This window comes from Sminthopsis crassicaudata, chromosome 2, assembly GCF_048593235.1.
Source record: "Sminthopsis crassicaudata isolate SCR6 chromosome 2, ASM4859323v1, whole genome shotgun sequence".
In the NCBI taxonomy this organism is placed as follows: domain Eukaryota; kingdom Metazoa; phylum Chordata; class Mammalia; order Dasyuromorphia; family Dasyuridae; genus Sminthopsis; species Sminthopsis crassicaudata.
In genome coordinates this window covers 38,109,958-38,131,936 of record NC_133618.1, presented here as the reverse complement: position 1 = coordinate 38,131,936, position 21,979 = coordinate 38,109,958, and the positions used below count along the sequence as shown (strand labels likewise).

Below are 21,979 nucleotides of genomic sequence, written 5' to 3'. Positions count from 1 at the left end.
CTTACTCTGCAAGAAAAAGAGGAGAGGAACTGGATACATAAAAAGGTGAGGGTGATAAAAGAGAAAGCATATTGGGGGAGGGAATGGTCAGTAGCAAAACACTTTTTGAGAAGGGGCAGGGTGAAAGGAAAGAGAGAATAAATGGGCAAAAATACAATTAGCAATAGTAATTGTAAAAAAAATTCAAAGCAAGATTCTTTGATAGAATATTATTGTTCTCTGGGAAATGATGAGCAGGATGCTCTCAGAAAGAAAAAACCTGAAAAGTCTTCCATGGACAAATGAAATATACTATATACAAAGTAACAGCAATGTTCTGAGATGACCAGCTATAAATGACTTTACTATTCTCAGTGATACAATGATCCTTGACTACTCTAAAGAAGTTATGATGAAAAATCCTATCAATATCCAGAGAAGAAACTGATCAAATCTGAACACAGATCAAAGTATTCCCTATTACTCTCTCTCTCTTTCTCTCTATTTTAAAAATATTTTTAACTTAAATTTTCTTGAGGGTTTTTATTTTCATTAGGGAAGGAAGATCTGTTTTCTTTCACAACTTGACTTTTGTAGAAATGTTTTACATAACTTCACATATAACTGGGAAAAATATTAAATACATAAAAAGAAAGGAAAAATAAAAAACAATGGCCTCTTATGTCCATTAGAGAAGCAGCATGGGGGAGTGAGTAAAAGGATGCCTAAAGAGATAGCATCTGGGTTCAAGACTTTTCTTTAACACATACTGGCTGTGTGATCCTGGATCACTTAACCTCCTGGCCTGTCCCAGGCAAAAAAAAATCTAAGATCTTAAGTTAAGAAAGAGTTGCTGATCTGCACAGCTGGAGAAAGCTTCCACATGGGGAATTCCCCAAATAGAAAATCACAATTTTTAAAAAGGTCTCCACAGAATTTATGTTCTCCAAAGTACTTATACAGACATCAGCACAATGGGTCAAAAGATCACAGAATTCCAGAGCTATCAGGAACCCCAGAAATTATCTAGTTCAATGTCATCTTTTTTTACAGATGGGTAAACTGAGGGCCAGAGAGGGCCCAAGGTCACATAAAGCTTTGACTCCTGATCTATCACTTTTTCTGCTATAATATATACTACTTCTTCTTCCTAACATTCATGAGATGTAGGATTATTTCCATTTGATAGATAAAGAAACAGAAACTCAGAGAGTTGCATATGGTTTGCCCAAAGTGATGAAATAAACAGATGGCAGGATCAAGGCTTCAGATCTGGCTTCTAATCCAGGGTTTGTTTCCACTTAATTACCATGATTGTTTCCAGAGACCACTGAGTCAATGCTTAGATAGCCTCCAACTGAGTCCTCTGATCCTGCTCTGAAGGAAGATGTCCTATGTAGAAAATTACATGCCTCTGGCCATGGTCCTTAGATCTTGTCCAAGGACAAGAATTAGTTCTCTGAGTGTGGGCTCAGGATTTTGGCTGTCTCCTGGCTTCCAGGGCAGCCAATAGTACTGGGCCTGAAAGGTTGTGCCTCCTTATGTCCCATATTCTCCTCCATCTCACCCTCTTGGTGACTTATGCCATGAAGATTGGACAAGCAGGTGACAGCAGAATGCTGAGCAGCTTTGAAAGGAGAATTGTGGCTCGGGAGCCCAGTCCGAATCTGTGAAGAGCTGGAGATCTCAGCCTCCAAGTCAGAGTGTCGCTTTTGGGCACAGAACCACAGGAAGAGGAAAAAGCCTGTGAACAGAATGATGGCACATCATTGGAAGAATCAGATGAGTAATTCTGGCCCTAAAGTCCAAATACACTCCTGGGAGTATTTAACCATTCCCTAAGATCCCAAGACATGCACAATCTCCATTTCAGGAAAAGAAATAGGACGTAGTGGAACATTTAGAAAAGATGGAAGGAAGTGAATCCACTATTCTCAACAGAGAAGCAAATGAGATTTTGGATAGTTTAGCCAAGCTTTGGCCAGGAAAGCTGCACAAATTCCAAGGCTCTAAGGCTAGTAAGTTTTCCTAGAAGATGCCTAAGATACATGGAACAAAGAGTCAACTTTCTTCAGAAAATGAGGGGACAAACAGGAGGAAATAATCAGCACTAAACCAAAGTCATAGGAGTAATCCCCAACTCTACTCCACCTCTCCTCCAGCTGGCAAAAGCCCACAGATCTTGTGCAATCCTTCCACCCCTCCCTCTGATCACCCAACAGGAACTGGGAAAGAGATGAGATGGTTCTGAGGTTCCTGTCTCTCCTTCTCTACAGAGACAAGTAGCCCTATAGCCACTTTCCTGTCCCTCCCTCAAAGTCAAGAGAGGGGACAACTGACCATAGAGGGAGTTGAAGATGGTGAAGAGGAAGAGCTGAGGCACTAGGAATTCCTGGAAGGAGAAGAAAGCCAGGTTCCAGGTGATCCCCAGTAGCATGCTCAGGCCCAGGACAGTGGTGAAGTCCTGGCAGGTTCGTGATTCCCACTTCTCCCGGGAGCGCAGACCACAGAGCATCTTCACTGCCCATATGAGGATGACCAGGTTAAAAAGGGTTGCAACACCTGCGTAGCCCATGACAAAGACCCGGTGGATTGCCACTGATTTGATCCAGCACCTGGGAAACAAGGAAGGGAAGGTTTCAGGAAACCAGTTGGAGCTGGGGAAGGAAGCCCTTGTTCCCAGTCATACCCTGGAACCATAACTCCTGGAACTTGAGGCTCCTGAGGTCCTAAGACTCCCAGGCACTCACATGGAAGCATTTTGAGAGTTGGTATCATTCTCCAGGCTGGTTTTTATTGGAATATTATAGTGTCCATATGCAGACCTCTTCAAAAGGAGGAGGAGAATCACTATGATGGCAGGAAACCCTGTTGAGAGAAGAGAGCCTCAAATAGGGGAGGCATGGAGCCAGTGGAGAGGGTCTACTGGATGCCCTGCAATAGACTCTCAATTGTTCCTGAGAAGGATAACAGATATGACTGTCTTCTAAGCCCTGATATTTACTAGGTAACCCAAGAGGGGATAGGTGGCGTTCTTGGAGTCAGGAAAGTGTGACCCTAAATCAGGCCTCAGAAACTTAATAACTGTGTGACTATAGGCAAGTCACTCAAACTCTGTATGCCTCAGTTTCCTCACCTCTAAAGTGGGGATAATAAAATCTCCCAGGATTTTGTGAGGATAAAATGAGATAATGTATAAAGTGCTTAGGACTGTACCTAGTACATAGTAGGTGATTAATAAATGCTTATTCTATTCCTATTGGATTGCAACCACTTCTTGTCACACATACACAATTAGTTGTTTGTCTGTTTCTTGAGGTCTCTAATGATATCTTCTCCTAGAAGCATGACCAATCATCCTCTTCCAGCCACCCCCAATATGCTCTGAGGTTCCAAGGAAAGTCCATTTTCTTCATTGTTGATTGGCTGACTAGATCCCAGGAGGGGTCCCAGTCATGCTTACCAGCCATCACGCCCCTGAATGGATATCCTTCCCCTCTTTCAGCTCTCCTTTAAGTATGGACTTTCTATATTAAAATGTGAGGTACTTAAAAGTAGGGACTCTCTCACTTACTTATATTTACATCTTTAGTGCTTAGCATATACTCTATTACATAGAAAGCATTTAATAAATGCTTTCTATCTCTCTATCCTTCTCTGTCTCGCTAGCCCATCCTACTAATAGAGCTTTTGTCTTTTCTTTTTCTTTCCTTCTTTCCTCCTTTCTTTCCTTTTTTCTTTCCTTCCTTTCTTTCCTTCCTTTTCTTCCTTCCTTCCTTTTCTCTCTCTCTTTCTTTCTTTCTCTCTCTTTCTTTCTTTCTTTCTTTCTTTCTTTCTTTCTTTCTTTCTTTCTTTCTTTCTTTCTTTCTTTCTTTCTTTCTTTCTTTCTTTCTTTCTTTCTTTCTTTCTTTCTTCCTTCTTTTCTTCCTTCCTTCCTTTCTTTTTTTCTTTCATCAATCCATCCATACATCAACTTTCATATTTGTCCATCTGCTTACATTCCTATTTATTCATATACAATCCATCTTTCCACCTATCATCTATGTATATATCATTATCAATCTCTTACCTATCCATCCATCTATCCATTCTCCTATCTATTCATCTATCTTCTTTCTCCTCCTCCTTCTCCTTCTTTTCTCTCTCTTCCCCCTCTCTCTTTCTTTCTGGCTGTATCTAGCTATCTCTGTCTCTGTCTCTCTGTCTCTCTGCCTGCTCTCCCTCTCTCTTTCTCTGTGTCTCTCTGTCTCTGATCTCCTGGCATTGCTTGTACTATTGAGGAAGTGGGTGGAAATTATTAAGTTAAAGGAAAAGGAAAAAGGGGATGGAGGGTCTGGGTAGAAGAAAACAGAGGTCAAAGAATGGCAGAGGGAGGGAGAGATTGGTGCTCACCCCAACCTAAGGCACAGAGTTTGAGGATATATCTCCGGATATAAATGTTATAGACTCGGACAAAGAGCAGGTAGAGGTTGAAGCCCTCAATGGCCATCCAGGTGAGGCAGCTGAGCAGGGCATAGTGCAGCAAGGCAGCCATGGCCACACATCCCGTTGGCTGCAAGACCAGGGAAGGGCTGAGCAGGAAGGTGACATTCAAGAGTATGACAGATGTATGTAGGTTCATGTGGATGTAGGTTGTGGAATCTCTCTTCTTCTTGAAATGAGATGTGGGTGGCCCCCTGAGATTAGAATAGACCAAATAATTAATTCCTCTCCAAAGATGGAAGGATCTTGAATGAAAGTTGGGATTTGAATGGATCTAAAAAGTTTGCCACCCTCACTCATACTAGAAACATCAACAGGACCTAGCTAATCACCAGGAGTTCTAGGTCCAGAAATCTTGCCTCTAAAAAACTATTCACTTATTTGTCCTTGCTAGAGTTTGTCTATCCATTATAGATTAGCCTACTCTCGGTCCCACCTCTCCATCATTTTCAATAGAGCAGGGACAAGAAGACTTAACTCTTATTGTGAACAACTCTTGGTACTTATCTATTCCTGGAGACCCTCCACCCCACACAAATAGGTACCACTATATCTGCCACTTCCAAACTTCATGGGTGTAGTAGGGTCTTTCTCAAGAGAAAGCCAGGGGACAGAGGAAAGTGGCTCAGGCAGGCAAAGAAGGAATTCCCAGCTCTTAGCCTCATTGTTTCCATCTGTTCAGGGAAAATGGCTGAAAAGCTGAAGAGATGTTTACCTGGAGTTCTCTGTGTTCCTCAGATGGAAGGTTTTAGAGAAGCAGCCAAAGATTTTTCTGAGATGAAGAAGTGAGTAGATTAGGATGAGACAACCTAGTTCAAATTCCCAGGATCCCCGGACAAAGTGAACCCAAACTCAAGCTATAGCTGACCCTTTTCTCATTCTGGAGAAGGACAAATAGGGCAGATGCTCTTCCCAACCCATTCTACTAACTCAGCCTGCTCTATTATTCCATAGAATTGTCCATCTTCCTTGCTTTCCCTGGGAGCAGATCAAGAGGAAGACCCGAGGAAGAGAGATGAGGATGTTTGTTGTTGTTGTTTTCTTGGTGAAGAGGGAATAGGAATTTGAAATGGATAGAAATCTGATGACATGGAAATTGAATGGAACGACATAAAAAATTGATCCCTAGGGGAACCTGCCACTGATGCTAGGGAGTACCTGGAATAGAAATGGAGTAGGATGGTGAGCAATGAAGCCACAATAGATAAGCTACAGCCCACAATGGAGATGTAGGTGAGCGGATCCAGTAGCTCCATGCTAATTTTGCTGGATGAGAGTTTCTGAAAGAGGTGAGATGAGAGGCAGGAGGATAATTAAATGCAAACAGTTGAGCTGACTACTTTGGAGAAGTATTTCTTCTCTGGGACCAGACTGGATGGGTGAGTTCAACGTTGGGTTGGCCACTTACCATGAGGACAGCAAAGTAAGTGAGGTGGTCACATTGGCACAGGACTTTATATGGCGTTACCTGAACGGTCTTGCAACCCTCAGTGCTCCAGGCCCCCCAACTGGCTTTTCCTGGCACAAAAAGAAGGATAGAAATAACCAAGAAATGAGATCTCGTTCAATTCAATTAACATGGAAGGCAGCAAGAAATATTGACTCTCTATTTTCCAAGTTGTGAGGCAACCCATGGGCAAATATGGCATCACAGATTTTTGATTTTAGTGTTAGAAAAGAACTTGGATATAATTTGGTCCAGTCCTCTTCTTTCTACAGTAGAACACCAAAGCTCAGAGATGTTTACCATTCCCATTCTGAATACCATTCTGATTCCCATTCCAGTATCTTTCCACTCTACCCAAACTAGACTTTCCCCCTATCACTAATTCTCATCTCAAGTCAACTTGAAGAAGTCAGCTAAGTTTAATACTGGTCTGAGCACAGCAGAATTAAGAAATACTTTTGTGGAGGAGTAGGGAAAGAAAGTAAATGAGACAAGAAAAGACCCCAAAACCAAAAATGGATAATGGCTAAATGGTATATTATTGGGCATAGAACAAAACCAGAAAAATATAGAGAAGTATGGAAAGACTTATATGAACTGATATGAAGTGAATTAAGAAGAACCACAAAGAATCTAAATGTCTTTATGTAAATGGAAAGGACACCGAGCACAAAAAAAAAAAAAAAAAAAAAAAAAAGAAGAAAAGAAAAGAAAATTAACATTTCTAAATTACCAAAAAAGTAGCTTAGCCCCAAAGAAGAGGTATGAGGTTCTGCTGTTCCCAACTTTTTTATGGTAGTGGCTATTGGAGGAAGGGGAATGATGTCTATGGGTGCTACGTAAAACATCGTAATATTTCCATATGTTATTTGGTTTTACTTCTTTTTTCCCCATCTTCTTCCTCTTTTCTTTCTTACAAAAAAATCTTTGTTATAAAAAAATAGTTCTCTGGAAGGAGAAGGGGAAGGGGAGAAATCTAAATGATGAAAAAACCCTACAAAATATATAACATCTACCTTGAAAAACAAAACAAAAAAATCAGACCACAGATGGGAGAGGTTTTGGAAAGACAAAAAGTGCCTATGAACTTCCCTTCATCCCAGCCAAAACCAGTGCTGAACTGATTGCCTAACCCCTTGAAATAGGTCTGAGAAGTGAAGAACTGGCTACTTCTAGCAGCTCTAGGTAGCTATGGCTTCCCTGCCCCCACCCCCCAACACTGTAGCCTTGGTCAACCAGTTGTTCATTCTTTGCTGACATTTTCAGCCTCTGCCAAACCCTCTCAGGGTTGTGCCCTCTGTTGGAATTCACCTGCTCCTTCCTTCCAGAAGACGCACGTCAAGTCATATGTAGCCTGTGATGGAGGAAAGAGAAGGTCGAGTGAGAGAAGGTCCTGGTCAGTTGTCAAAATCAGTGTCAAGGATGAAAGGACTTCTGTCCTCATTTCTTCCCTAACTGCCTTGGTCTTTACTGAGTCCTTGTCTTCAGTGAGAGCTACCTTTCTTTCCCTACAGAACTGGGCAAATTCCCACATTGTCAAATCACTGGATGAAATGTTCTGGGATTAATATAAACTGAGAAAATATATTCTGTGTGATGTCACAGGCATCTAGAGAAGGGGGAAAATGTGGAAGCTCGTTTCCCTACAGTTATTTCTTAGAAATTATCACATTTAATTTCTTTACAAATGAGGAAACTGAAGCCAAGAAGACACACAGCTAGTAAGTAATAGAAACAAGACTCAAACCTGAATTATCTATGATTTCAGTTCTCTAAGCATAGAATACTAGAGCTAAAATGGATCTTAGGATCAGGTATGTTGACTTCCTTATTAGTCACATAAGAAAATTGAAGATGATAGAAGGGATATTACTGAATATCATCTTGCAAGTTAGTGGAAGAGCTGTGTCTCCTGACTGGCACAGAGGGCTTTTTCAATCCCAACTGGACAAAGGCCCCATTGTACCATGGGTGGATTCAAGCTACTCACTGAGTAGCCCAATTTCAAGACATTCTACTTTCTAAAAGTTCCATTTGGGGGTTCATTCCAGCCAAAGACTGTTCTTAAACCTCAATCCCGTGGCTAGTCCTAGACAATGAACAAATATTGATGGAGTACTGACCAGCTGAGTTATTTAGGAAAACTATCACATCAAAATGCAATGATTTGGCAATAGCTCCAAGTGTTTTGGTTTTATACCAGTAGCTTTCAAAGGTGTGTGTGTGTGTGTGTGTGTGTGTGTGTGTGTGTGTGTGTGAGAGAGAGAGAGAGAGAGAGAGAGACAGAGAGAGAGAGAGAGAGAGAGAGAGAGAGAGAGAGAGAGAGAAAGAGAGAGAGAGAGACAGAGAGAGAGAGAGACAGAGAAAGAGAGAGAGAGAGAGAGAGAGAGAGACAGAGACAGAGACAGAGAGAGAGAGAGAGACAGAGAGAGAGACAGAGAGAGAGAGAGAGAGAGAGAGAGAGAGAGAGAGAGAGAGAGAGAGAGAGAGAGAGAGAGAGAGAGAAAGAGTGTGTGTGTTTGTGTATGTTGGAGTGGTTCCTCTCTACTCACCAGGCTTTCATTGTGCCAAAAGCTGATGTTTATATTCTGCTTCAGGTTGGACACACTATGGTTCACCAAGCTGGCTCCCAGGATGTTATCATTGAGCAGTGCACTATTATTGTCATCCTGGAGTGAAGAAAGAGGAAGAGAGATGAAATAGGCAGGAAGAGCATCCCAGCTCCTGCCACTCAAATACAGCAGCCATGAGATTGCCCAGCTGCCTGTCTTCAGGTCAGCTGTTTGAGGATGGAGAATTATTTTTTTTATTCTTGGTGATGTCAGAGGAAGTCAGAGGAAAGGAGGGTTGGTACTAGAAGGGGCAGAGAGGGCAAAAGTTGGCATAGAAAAGATAAAGAAGGATGGAATTAGTAAGGAGAGAGTGGGGCTAGTAAAGAATGGCCCCCAAGGGTTGGCACAGGATAGGGCACAGAAGAGAAATGGAGGGTAAGATTTAATGTAAAAGTGAATAGGAAAGATTAGGACATGATCCTCTTATGCTATTACCATCTTCCACATGGAATCAGGGGGACTGGGAACAAAGCTAGAAGGGTAGGACCTAGATAATGGGACCCTTCTGGGAGGGAGGCTGAGATGATCCCCCCCACCTTGACTCCCTCAGAATCTGCAGTCTCCACTTTGCTCACCTGGAAATAATGGTTTTTGTCAAAGTAGATACAAATTAACCGCAGCTCCGGGGACGCCTTCCTTTCTGCGCAGGCTTGCTGAGTCAGCTCAGCGGGGAACTTCATGACATGCCGGGTGGTGGCCTGAGGGGGTCCAGAAGAAGTATGAGCATTGACCAAGCCATTGTAACAGGGATTAGCTTCTCATTTTTGGAGGGGCCAGCCAAAAGCCCGGGCTCTTGGAGAAACATGAAGACATTGGATAGCAATTAGAAGGGACATAGTACCCACTGGATGAAATGTTCAGGTTGATGTTCCAAGATTCAGTGTGCTACACATTATACTAGACTCGGAAACCCAGGAGGGACAAGACATGTGGTGGGGAGGTCGTTCTGTATTCCTCTGTACCAGCCGTGCTTCATATATCGTTGGGACCTATGGGTCACGATGCTCTCACCAACTGACTAGTCAAGGAGTCCATATTGTGAATTAACTAGCTTTTGGGGAAAGAGCTCAATTTCAACAAAATGACAGTTCCATTAGAGCAGTCAATGAGAAACTCCCAGGGGGGAGACAAGTCTTCCACCCTTGGTAAAGCTTCAGTCTGAAGGATGGGGTCATAGGGCCAAAACCGCAGGGCACCTTAGTCCCTTACTTCATTGCTGAGAAAACTGGAGCTCAGATAGATGAGTAGCCACAAACAATTAAAGTTTTTTCACTCAAAATCTGGTGTTCTTCTCCCTATACAAATCCCTTTTCCTCTTTAGCCATTACATATATAGAATTTCTCATTAGGAACTCAAAGTACTTTACAATAAAATAATAGTCATAACTAACATTTATATAGTACTTTAAGGTTTGCAGGCTATTTTCTAAATGTTAATGTATTTTATCTTTACAAAACCCAGAGAACAAGGTACTATTATTATACCCATTTTATAAATGAGGAAACTGAGGTACAGAGAAGTTGGTATCATAGGATCACACAGATAGTGTCTGAAATAGGACTCAAATGTAGGTTTTCCAGCTCCAAGTCCCCCACCTATCCAACATGATTTTACATAGAAAGGAGATCCTGTCCATGGATGTTTAGTGCCAGGATCTTGCTGAGTCAGAAGCAAAACCAGAATGACACCTATAGATCTTGACCCCTACTCACCACCTGTTTGGGGGGAGGGGAATCAAGAATTTAGCCTGAAGGCTAATTTAGACTGGACAGCTCCCAGAGCATCTGTACAGAACGTGAAAGGAGCTCTAATGAAGGAGATGTCTCTGACCTTCTGTAGGTATGAATTGTTGATTATGAGTCCAGAGAAGTCACAGGTGAGCTTGAAGACCAGAGACTGGATGCTATTGGTCTGAAGAGTGACATTCACACTAGGGAAGATGACATTTTTCAGCATATCCTCCAATAAGTGGATTGATCTGGGAAAGGCAGGGAAGGATTATCAGGTGATGGAAAGGAATAGAGGGAAGGAGATAAGATCAATGCATGAAATGGCTGAGGAATCAAGTCTTTTTCTTTTTCTTTTTCTTTTTTTTTTTTTTTGAGGCAATAGGGGATAAGCCAGGATGTGTTAAATGTCTGAGGTCAGATTTGAACTCAGGTCTTCCTGACTTCAGGGCCGGCACTCTATCCACTGTGCCATCTAGCCGCCCCAAGATCAGCTCTTCTTGATACCAAGTTATCTTCTTTATTCATTGTACCAACTGGCTGACATGATTCATGCAGAGGGGAGGTCAGGCCTGTGATGATTTGGTACCAGGATTCCACTGAGTCATAAGCAAAGCTAAGATGTTTATAGAATCCTGACCCTTCTCCATAAGCCATCTAAGGGACAGCAACTCACTTCTAGGTCCTAGGTTGGCCATGCAATGCTCAGTTTAGAAGATTGGAGGAATTATGTTGACCAAATTATGAGACTGAAGTTGGAACCATTGTCTGCACTCACTTTGATAAAGCCATTGTGTGTGTGAAGTGTCTAAGGTCCAGGGCATGGAGGCTAAGGGAAAGGGAAGACTAACAAAGAAAGAAAAGACACCCTTTCTCACACCCAGAGAGAGGACTGTGGGAAGTGAGTGTGGACCACAACATAGCATTCTCACTCTCTCTGTTGATGTTTGCTTGCATTTTGTTTTCTTTCTCAGGGTTTTTTTTTCCTTCTTGATCTGATTTTTCTTGTGCAGCAAGATAACTGTATAAATGTGTATTCATATATTGGATTTAACATAGATTTTAACATATTTAACATGTATTGGACTACCTGCCATCTAGGGGAGGGGGAGTGGGGATGGAGGGAAAAATTTGGAACAGAAAGTTTTGCAAGGGTCAGTGCTGAAAAATGGCCCATGCATATGTTTTGTAAGTGAAAAGCTTTAACAAATAAATAAATAATGAAATAAAATTTTTAAAAAGAGTCCCTTCCTCCTGTATCTTCAAGAATAATACTGTCTATTCTGAACTGGAAACCACTGAGCATAAGAATGAAGAAAAATGGGAAGGAAGATATGGGGGAAACTGATTAAGTGAACCCCTGGATTAATACCAATGTCTTGTGCCTAGGACAGTGTTTTAGTGGATTTGCCCATTATAAAATTCAACTTGTGTAATTCTTTCCCTTGCACCCTGTTCATTTCTCAAATATTGTCATTAATATTCCTAAGGCTCAAGGAGGTGACTAATTTCTCTATCATAGCAAAGCTTTGGGGAATAGGAAGAAAGAAACAAGCACTTATTTAGCTTTTACTACGTGTCAGACACTGTGCTAATCATTTTACAAATATCTCATTTGATCATCACAACCACTCTGTGAGGTGTTATTATTACCCCCATTTTACAGATAGGGAAACTAGCAGAGATAGAAATTAAGTTACTTGGCTAGTGAGAATCTGAGGTCAGGTTTTAACTCAAGTCTCCCTGACTTTAACCAAGCTCTGACTACGATGGGAAGACTGAGTCCCAGAAAATTAGACAGCTAGCCCAGGGGCACACAACTAGTAACTCTCAGAGGCCAGGATTCCAAAGTCAACTTTCTGTGTCTTTCATGCAGCCTGTTAGTATCAGGCCTCTTGATTCCCTTGCCTTAGGGCTGCACCCCAAGAAGGAGAAAGAAGTAGCAGAGAGGCAGCTGCAGAGGAGAGAGGAAGAGGTTACTGCCCATCCCCTCTCACCTTTGGCTATTTTGAGCCCTCCGAGAGAGGTGTAGAACTTCTAGTCTCTTCATATACTTAACAATTTCATTTGTTGTCCTGTGGGGAGCTAAAGTCATATTCATGAAAGTTGCAGAGGGCCTGAGACCCCAGCTTGGACTTACCCCTTGTGCTCTCCCATTTCCCCAAGGCTCAGGGTGGATTGGACAGAAACGGAAAAACTCATCCTTTTGTCTTCCTTGTCCTCATTTTCTCATCTGGTCGGTCTCTCCCTGGATGAATCCAACTCCTTGCCCCCTGACCAACTCCCCGAGGGGCCCCTTGCATGCTCCCAGGCCTTGGGGGTCTCACAAAAACACCAGTGCGCATGCACACACATGTATATACTCACAGGGTCAGAATCTGACTTTGATCCATGTCCCTGGCTCAGTAGGTGGGATATGAGCTGGCTTACCTTCATTAGTCCAGCCCCAACCAGTCAGAAGGCACAGGAACAAGAAGGGCCACTTGGGAAACACCATTGCCCCACGGTCTCTGGGTCACCGCCGTACGTGCAGACTTCTTGTTTGACTCACATTCTTTAAAACTGAAAGGGACGTTAGACATCAACTAGATCAAATCTCTCATTTCACAGAGGAGAAAACCAACCCAGATGACAAGTGGTTGGTCCAAAGTGTTATTGCTGATTAAGGACACCTGCTAATTATTTGTCTTTGTTATTGAGTCTTCTCCAATTTATTGCTCAAAGAGCCACAGTATTTCAGAGGCATTTATTATTGATAAAGAACCCCCCCAAACATATATATATATATATATACACATACATATATATAATGTATATATATGTGTGTGTATATATATATGTGTGTGTGTATATATATATATATATATATATATATATATATATATCTGATGAATGGTCATCCATTCTTTGCTTGAAGCTGCTGAATGAGAGGGAGCCTACTATTTTCAATAGTAGACCATCCAATCTTTGGGGTACTCTAGATTTTCGTGACATCAGGCCCAAATTTCTTTGGAAAGTTCACCTATTGCTTTTAGTCCTTTTCTCCAGGACAAACAGAACCAGTCAAATCCACCATTCTTAGGACAATCTTTCAAATATTCAAAGACAGCCATTATATCCCCCTTCCCCACAGTCTTCTCTTTTCCAGGCTAAGCAATCCCATTTCTTTCACTCAGTCTTTTCCTGGCAGGAAGCTAAGGTTCTCCAGCATATAGATTGCCCTTCCCTAGATGCACCCCATCCTTCTAAACCATGGTAACCAGAACTGAACATAATATGTGTGTTGAGTCCAGAGTAGATTACTGGATAACTATGATCTCTCAGTTCTTAGAAGTTACACCTCTCTTAATGCAGAGATTACATTAGATTTTTTTTTTGGCTGCCATCTTTCATTAGTCGACTCATATTTGAACTTGAAGCCCATTATACTCTTCCCAGATCTTTTCCAAAACAACTGTTTTCCAGAACTAATCATACCTCTTCCATTTTTGACTTCTGATACTTCACTATGACATGAAGTGACTATTTCTGAAAATTATGATGGTGAGATATAAGTTCTGGAAAATTTACCATTTTAGAAAATCTTTAAGTAATTTTCCAGTGACCAGCAATAGGTTAGAAAGGTGCCCCATTTCTCTGCCCTCAACTGGACTTCAGAAAAAGTAAAAACAGTCTTTGGTGGGATGAGGGAGAGATGGGGATGGCTGGACATCTCCCTGATCCCAGTGATTTTGTCCCCCCCCAAAAAAAATTCTCACCTTTCAAATTTCCTCAAGGTGAGAGTTCCCAGGAGAGGAGAGAAGATGAGACCAGATAGGGTGAAAATAAGGACCAAGTTGAAAGTGTGATGGGTTACTCTGTTAGGAGAGAAAAATGAGAAAACTCCAGGGACCTAGGGCTTCTGGAACAGGGACTGAGCCATCCTAGGAACATATAATGTTTCCCTAGACATAGGAGTTCTCATGTCTGGCTTTTCTGGGAGAGGTTTAACAGCTCATGGGGACAATTTAGGAAGGACAGAAAAGGGGAGGAAGTTTGTCCCTAAGTCTCTCACATCAACCAAATTTTTTCTTTCTCTGAAAGCTTTGCCATTCCCAAATGCTTAAACTTAACTTAAAAGGAGCAAAGTGGATCGACTAGTGATCTTGGGACTAGGATGCACCTGGAAGAAATGAAGGGTCCGCTTCTCTGCTTACCTTGCTTATTTTGAGTGCTGAGATTATTAACCAGTAATTAATGCTCTCCAAGGGATGGGTCCTTTGATCTCTGTGAGAGAAGCCAGACGTCAGCAATACAGTTACTAGTGGTCCACTGGGACATAGAAGTGGGTTACAACCAGGTCCATGCCCTGACACTGGCTAGGCCAGTGTTACTCAGAAGAGTACATTTTAGGGAGCAAGGTCTAAGAAAATTGGAAAGTTTTAGGAGAAGGCTGCATTATAAGGAACTTTAACATTTTCTGTCTGATCCTGGAGGCAAAAAGGAGCCTTTAGAGTTTATTCAATGATGGTGGCCAGGTTGGGGGGGGAGTTGGGTGACATGGTTGAACCTGAGTTTTAAGAAAATCACTTTGGTGGCTAAATGGAAGATGGATTGGAGTGAGGAAAGACAATAAGCTGACCCCCAAATAGGTTATTACAGTGGTCTAAGTGGGAAGTGATGATGATCTGCCATCGAAGGATGGCAGTGGCAGAGGAAAGAATGGGTGTATTTTTTTCAAGAGATATTGCAAAGATGAAATCTACAGGTCATAACAATAGCTTGCATATGAGGAGTGAGAGATAGTGAGGATCCAGATTGAATTGTAGTTTGTGAGCCTGAGGGATTAGGAGGATGATCAGACAGAAAATGTCCTTTTTGACATTCAAAGCTCCTTATAATGCAGCCCTCTTCTAATTTTCCACTTTTCTTAGACCTTGCTCCCTAAAATGTTGCTCTATACAAGAAAAGACAGTAAGGGAAAGGGCTTGGGAGGAAAGATAATTAGTTTTGCTTGATATGTCTACTGGACATCCATTCTAAAATGTCTGAAAGGCAATTGGAGATGTGAAATTGGAAGTTAGCAGCGAATGTGAAGAGAGATTGATAGATTTAAGAAGCAGCATCAATCCATGGCACTAATCAACTGTGAAAGACTTAGTAACTGATAAATACAATGATCTATGATTATTCCAAAAATCTCATGATAAAAAAATGCTATCTCCCTCTAGATGGAGAACTCATGAATTGAGAATACAACCAGAATCTTGATTGGGTGGCAGATAAGAAATAACATGAACTTCAAAGGAAGAAATTTTACTGAGACATGAAGGAAGGGGGAGAAACCGAAAATGGGGAGGAAGAAATATTCCTACTCAGCAGCTTCAAACAGGGAGCCAAGAGGATTGAGTAAAGGTATAGCCAGTCAAAGGAAGAGTAGCCAGGGAGGCTGTGTCATCTGGGGGAACCTATTTTCATTAAAAGCTAGTAGATGGAAGATGAGGGAAAGGAAAATACTTAAGATGAAGGGATGTTTGTTGCCAATGGAACAGGCATTTCAGAGGGCACAGTGGAAAAGCTGAATGGATTTAGGATGAAACTTTTGTGTGGAAGGGTTGAGGGTGATGAAAAGGAATCAGATGGTAGGGGGTATACAGTGATGGGATTTAGAAGGTGATTTACAGAAGTTCAAAGTCACCGGGATGGGAAATCTATGATCAGGCATGAGAAATTTCATCTCTGAGTGGAGAATGTCACTGCAGACCACCTCAAAGGACAGCTGCAGCAATAGCTGAAAGATCTGAATTTGAAGAGAAGATGACTCTTCTTGCCACATCTTGATTGGGACAGCAGGAGGGCAAAGCAAAATGCTTTGTGATGACACAGATGAAAGCAGTTGCTTTGGGGCACATGAAAGACACCCACCCCCACCCCCAGCAGCCTTTCTTCAGGGGACCCTTTGTACCTAGAACAAAATGGAAGGTTCAAGCCATTTACACACATGTGGTCTGAGAGCAGGAAGCTCCCTCCTCTTTGCCTATTATAGATGCTCTAAAGTGTAATTGAAGTGCCATCTCTTCCAAGAAGCCTTCTCTGTTGCCCTCTTAAGTAAGATGTTTCTCTCTAGTCTTGCAAATTGTTTTGTATCTGTCTAATACACTTATCATGTAATATCATGCATTATCAATCTGGGTCTCATCCCCTTCCCATAGACTGCAAAGATGAGAGTAGATACTAGCACTTGATATATTATTCTATCTAGCACAAATAAAATATAATTATATCAACATGCAATATACAATTTTAGAGCAATATAATATAGCAATATAATGGATATGTTGATGTATAATTATATATTATGATATGTTATTATATATTATATATTTACAATATATCTGTATATAATTTAATTTGATCCTCACACCATCCCTATGGTTAGCCCCATAAGTGACTTGCTCAGGGTGATACAGCTACTATGTGTTTGGGACAGGATTTGAACTCAAGGCTTTCTGACTGCAAGTCCAGCCATCTATCCACTGTGTCGCATAGCAGCATATCATATAAGCTCTTGGAGGGCACAGACTGTCTGCTCTGGATTCTCCCCATCTGTAGCATAGCATTATTCCTACACTAAGAATTTCACAAATGTTTATTAAATTGATAATGTTGTGGGTATATGAGCATTAGAACATCTCTATATTCATTGAGCTTTTATCAGGCAAGCTGAAATCCCTCAAAGCAGACACTCCCCATCCCTTTTGGAGTCTCAGACCTCAACTGCTTTCCTTGAGAAGTGGAAGCTCAACATTCCAAAGAGAACAGGAGCCTCCATTCCCTCAGAAACAAATTTTCTATCTTACAGTGAAGATGGAGAATAGGTTATGGGAAGGAGAGCCTCATAGGCTGAAATGGCTGTCGGGGGCTGCTGCCAATGATGACCTTAAAGAAAGGGGAGGCAGGAAGCCAACCCCACCCTATCCCTAACTATGAGTACCTGGGCTTCGAAGGTCTTTACCTGGATCCCATGGATCCCCAAAGAATCTGTAGATGGAATTCATGTCTTCTGTGAATTTAGGTGGGAGAAAATATCACTTTTCTTTTCAGTAACCCCTCACTGAAATGGAGCATTTCCTTTCATATCTTCAAACCATGATTCTGAAAGGCCTCCATAGGCTTCCTCAGATGGCTACAGAGGTCCAAGAAACAAAAATGGTTAAGAACGTCTAACCTTAAGAGGAAAATGAGCAAGGAAGCAGAAAGATGTGGGGTCTAGTTGTGAAAGTCTTTGGGAGAGTCAGTGAAGAAGCGATCTTAGGATTTTGAGAAGCAGCTAGATATTGAGGATAAGAAGTCAAGTCACTGCTTTTATCAGCCTCAGTTTTCTTATCTGTAAATGTAAATATAAATGTAAAAATAATAACCCGTCTTTTGCTACACTGTTAAGAGAATCATATTCAAGCCTTAAAATGCTATTAAATATTAGCTATTGTTTTTGTTTTGTTTTTTTGAGGCTGGAGTTAAGTGACTTGCCCAGGGTCACACAGCTAGGAAGTGTTAAGTGTCTGAGACCAGATTTGAACTTGGGTCCTCCTGAATTCAAGGCTGGTGCTCTATCCACTACACCACCTACTACCCCATTAGCTATTGTTGGAATAGGGTGGGACTTTAGATATAATCCAGTTATAGAACCATAGATTTAGATTTGGAAGGGACCAAAAAGATCACTCTTAATCCCTTTTGTGAGGAAAGAAAGATTAAATGACTTTTCCAGGGTCACACAACTAAGAAATTGACCTTAACCATTATACCCATGATGCTGCTCTAGCTTTAAATCTCTAGGTACTGAAAAGAAAGATGCCACAATCACCTACCTAACAATTCTCAATGCAGGAATTCAAATACAAGTTCCTTGACTCCGTATTGAATTTTATTTTCACTATACTGAACTGCCTCCTTCTCTGAACGCCCTCTCCTAGAAAGGAGCCGAAGGGAAAGCGAATACCACCCCATACTTTGATGGGAAAAGTGACTCATCAAGTGACCTTTCTAAATAGAAGCTGTGGTTCCTATCTTCTGATTAGGATCTAACCACTGACCTTCACATTCTTTTGATATTTGGAGAGATATGGAAATGAGACTACTTTGCCAGATTTGAAAGAGAATAAAACATTCAGAAGGGCAGAACCTAAGCCAGTCGCAGAGGTACAAGGGAGCCTTCTCTCTGACTGGCTTTGGGTCATTTGACACATCTACACCAGCAACTGAGGTTGTGGCAAGGATGGTCAGAAGGGAGGTTACATATGGAAAAAATACAGTAGCTCTGTTTTGGGGAACTTTTAGCATAGTTAGATTAGGGAAATTAAGTAACAAAATTCAGCAAAATGAGTAAACTGTAAGTCACACAGTAGACTAGAATAAGCAGGCAAAACTCTCCAGAAGACACGGGATTCAAACAAGATCTTGACCCTGAAGTTTGAGTAGGTTTTGGATAACTTACAGAGTCACTGCATTTTGGGATGGAAGAGACATTAGGATGTTTGCACTAGAAAGGATCCCAAAGCCCCAAATGACTGACTAGACCATAGCTCAGGGGTACTCACATTCAATGACCTCATTTTTCAGATGCAGAGGTTGTATGTTCAAATGGCTCTAAGTCTGTCGCTCCTCACCAGAGTAGATGAGAGCCTATCACTATCAATAAGGTTTAGATGAACACCCAGGGTCCTCTGGGATGCACCAAGGAGTCCCAGATACCAATCAAGATGGAGGAGAGATGAAGAACTTTGGTGGTTAAGTATTAGGGCACCTTGGACAGAGCACCTGGAAACCCCGTCTCCCAGCCTTGGAGTATTCCCAAGCCCCTGCCAATTCAGAAAGAGAAGCTTAGGCAGAAAAACTTTAATAAAAGAGATGGCAACAGAGACAGAGACACAGAGACAAAGAGACAGAGAGACAGAGAATAGTGGAGATCAGAAAGATGGGGAGAGAGAGATGGAACCATACTGACCTTAGCCTTGAGGATGATTTTGCTTCTTCTCCCAGGAGAAAAACTCTTTGAGTTTTTCAGAAGGAAAGAGGAAGTCAGCATTTCAGTTGTAGCAGCTAATTGGTCTCTTCAAGCAACATTCACTATTACTGTGAATTCTAGAACCCACTTCTCTTTTTGCCTTGAAACCTGTAAATGCTTCCTCTGAAAGTGGGTGGAGGAAGGGGGAAATTAGAGCATCTGTTTCTCCTCTTTTTTATGCCTTGGATTGGGCTTTCCATAACTAACCTTGGTGTGTCTCTACATATACACTTGAGTGTGTGAGTTTTAGGTTTGTAGTGGAAAGAATATTGGAATTTTGAGCGATAGCAAAGAACAAGAAAGAATTGGGTCAATATTGATCATTAGAGACATTTTTTTTTGGCTGGGGCAATTGGGGTTAAATGACTTGCCCAGGGTTACACAGCTAAGAAGTATTAAGTGTCTGAGGTCAAATTTGAACTCAGGTCCTCCTGACTTCAAGGCTGGTGCTCTATCTCCTGCACCACCCAGCTACCCCAAGACAATCTTCTTAAAATTTTATGATTTCGAGCCAATTAGATGATGAAATAGATAGAGCACCGACCCTGAAGTCAGAAGAACCTGAGTTCAAATCCTTCCTCAGACATTTGACACTTATTAACTCTGTGACCCTGGGCAAGTCATTTAACCCCAATTCCCTTGCAAAAAAAAAATTGCATGATCACAATTAAAATTACTTGGAATTTGTAGCATATGAGTATAATGGAATATTATTGTACAAAAAGAAAGTGATAAATATAAATAATTCATAGAAGCAAGAAAAGACATATAAATGGATGCAAGAGTGAAGTAAACAGAACCAGGAAAACAATGTGCAAAATGACTATGACGATGTAAATGAAATGAACAATAAAACAAAATTGAATTCTGTATTATAATGGCCAAACATGATTCCGGGGAAGAGTTGAGAAAATGAACCTTTATCCTTTTAATGAGGAGGCAGGAATTTTGGGTATGGAATGTTTCATGTGCTGTCAAATAAAGTCATTCTGTCCTCTGGTTTTTTCAGAGGCCATTTTAAAAAAATCTTGGACATTAGAAAATATTCAATAGAAAGTAGTATATATGGAATGCATGGAGTATATGTGAAAATAAATTTTAAAAATCAGTATAACTGAAAAATGAAGAAGGCTAAACCTGGAGTTGGCAAAATCCTTGATTCTGATCATACCTCTAACCCTACCTATGTGACCATTAATTCTTTTAAATCCTCTGAGATTCTTTAACCTCAGAGCTAAGTAACCAAGTCACTTGTTTCTGAGTCTTAGTTACCTCATCTCTAAAACTGGAATAATAAGGTATAGAAGAGATTACCTCTAGATTTCCTCTCCCAACTCCCAAATCTACAGAGAAATATTCCTGAGCCCTGCCGAGATTTTAAAATAAATAATCCAGACACGTCAAAAATTAGGAACAACTAAATAACAAAATAGAAATTCTTAAATATGTGATTAATAAAATTGAAAATAAAAATCCCATTATTCTGACAAATAATCCAAGAAACTATTTTTAATTACTAATTTTAAAAAGTTAGCTAACCTGATTTTTTAAAAAGAGAGAGAAACCAAATTGTCCACATCAAAAATGTAAAAGCAGAATTTGCAATAACTGAAAAGTAAATGAAGGAAATTAGTAGAAATTGTTATGTCCAGCTATATGCCACAAAACATATAATGTAGAGAAAATAGTGGAATATTTATAAAAATATAAAATATCCACATTAATAAAAGAAGAAACAAGTCATTTAAGTTTTTAAAGTCTGAAAAAAAAATGAACCATCCACAAAGGGGGAAAATCTCTAGAATTAGATAGATTTAAATTTAATACTATCTAACATTCAAAGAATAGTTTATTTTAATACTTTGTAAGTTGTTTGCAATAATAAGACACTTTTTCAATCTCTTTCTATAATACAAATACAATTTTTTTACTAAAACTAGGGAGAAAAAAAGCAGAAAAAGAAAACCACAGACCAATATCTGTAGTTAACATTGATGCAAAATTATACACACATACACACAGAGACACACATTAGCAAGTTGCCTAAATATTAAAAAAGTCATATTAGAACATCTTAGAAACCAATTAAGATTTATACCAGATATTCAGAGTTGGTCCAAAACAAAGAAGTATTCAGCTGTGCCTGACTCTTTCTGACCCCATTTTGAGGTTTTCTTGGCAAAGCTACTGGAGTGGTTTGCCATTTCCTTCTTCAGCTTATTTTACAGATAAGGAACTGAGACAAAGAGGGTTAGGTGATGGGTCTACGACAACCTGTGTGAGACCAGATATGAACTCATGAAGATTAGTCTTTCTGATTCTAAGCCCAGTACATTTTGCTACCTAGCTACTTCTAAGTAAGGAAGATTAACAATATAATGAGATATTGGAATAATATAAATAATAAAATCATTTTATTCAAGCAATATATTTTGAAAAGACAAAATCCAAAATTTGTTTCTATTAAAAGCTCTAGAAATTATAGGAATAATGCATATTTTATTAATATTTTATTTTTCCAAATCCAAGAGAAAACATTTTGTATAATGGGGAGAAATTAGAAACCCTTACAATATCAGAGATAAAGAAAACATGTCAGTTATTACCAATACTTTTTAACATGATATTATATTCACTAATTACAACAATAAAATAAGAAAAGGGCATTGAAGAAAAAGGCAAAGA

At 40.5% G+C, this 21,979-nt stretch overlaps 1 protein-coding gene across 4 annotated transcripts; it reads right to left on the bottom strand.

Moving 5' to 3' along the window:
• Positions 1-507: 507 nt before the first annotated feature.
• Positions 508-21,515, bottom strand: ADGRG5 (adhesion G protein-coupled receptor G5). 4 transcript variants are annotated; one of them, XM_074285855.1, is made up of 16 exons: positions 21,393-21,515; positions 14,445-14,514; positions 14,007-14,105; positions 12,679-12,810; positions 12,246-12,333; positions 10,352-10,499; positions 9,096-9,218; positions 8,461-8,577; positions 7,220-7,262; positions 5,870-5,979; positions 5,620-5,741; positions 5,177-5,233; positions 4,372-4,655; positions 2,730-2,847; positions 2,320-2,594; positions 508-1,723 (listed from the first exon to the last, which is right to left on the bottom strand). In XM_074285855.1, exons 4-16 carry the CDS (start codon positions 12,743-12,745, stop codon positions 1,431-1,433), a joined length of 1,845 nt encoding a protein of 614 aa, XP_074141956.1. In that variant the 5' UTR covers positions 12,746-12,810; positions 14,007-14,105; positions 14,445-14,514; positions 21,393-21,515; the 3' UTR covers positions 508-1,430. The 4 variants fall into 4 exon arrangements, with proteins under 4 accessions (XP_074141956.1, XP_074141955.1, XP_074141958.1 ...); XM_074285854.1 differs by lacking the exon at positions 21,393-21,515 and adding an exon at positions 19,235-19,388; XM_074285857.1 differs by lacking the exon at positions 21,393-21,515 and adding an exon at positions 19,235-19,388 and having other exon boundaries at positions 4,378-4,655.
• Between the last annotated feature and the right edge of the window lie 464 nt (positions 21,516-21,979).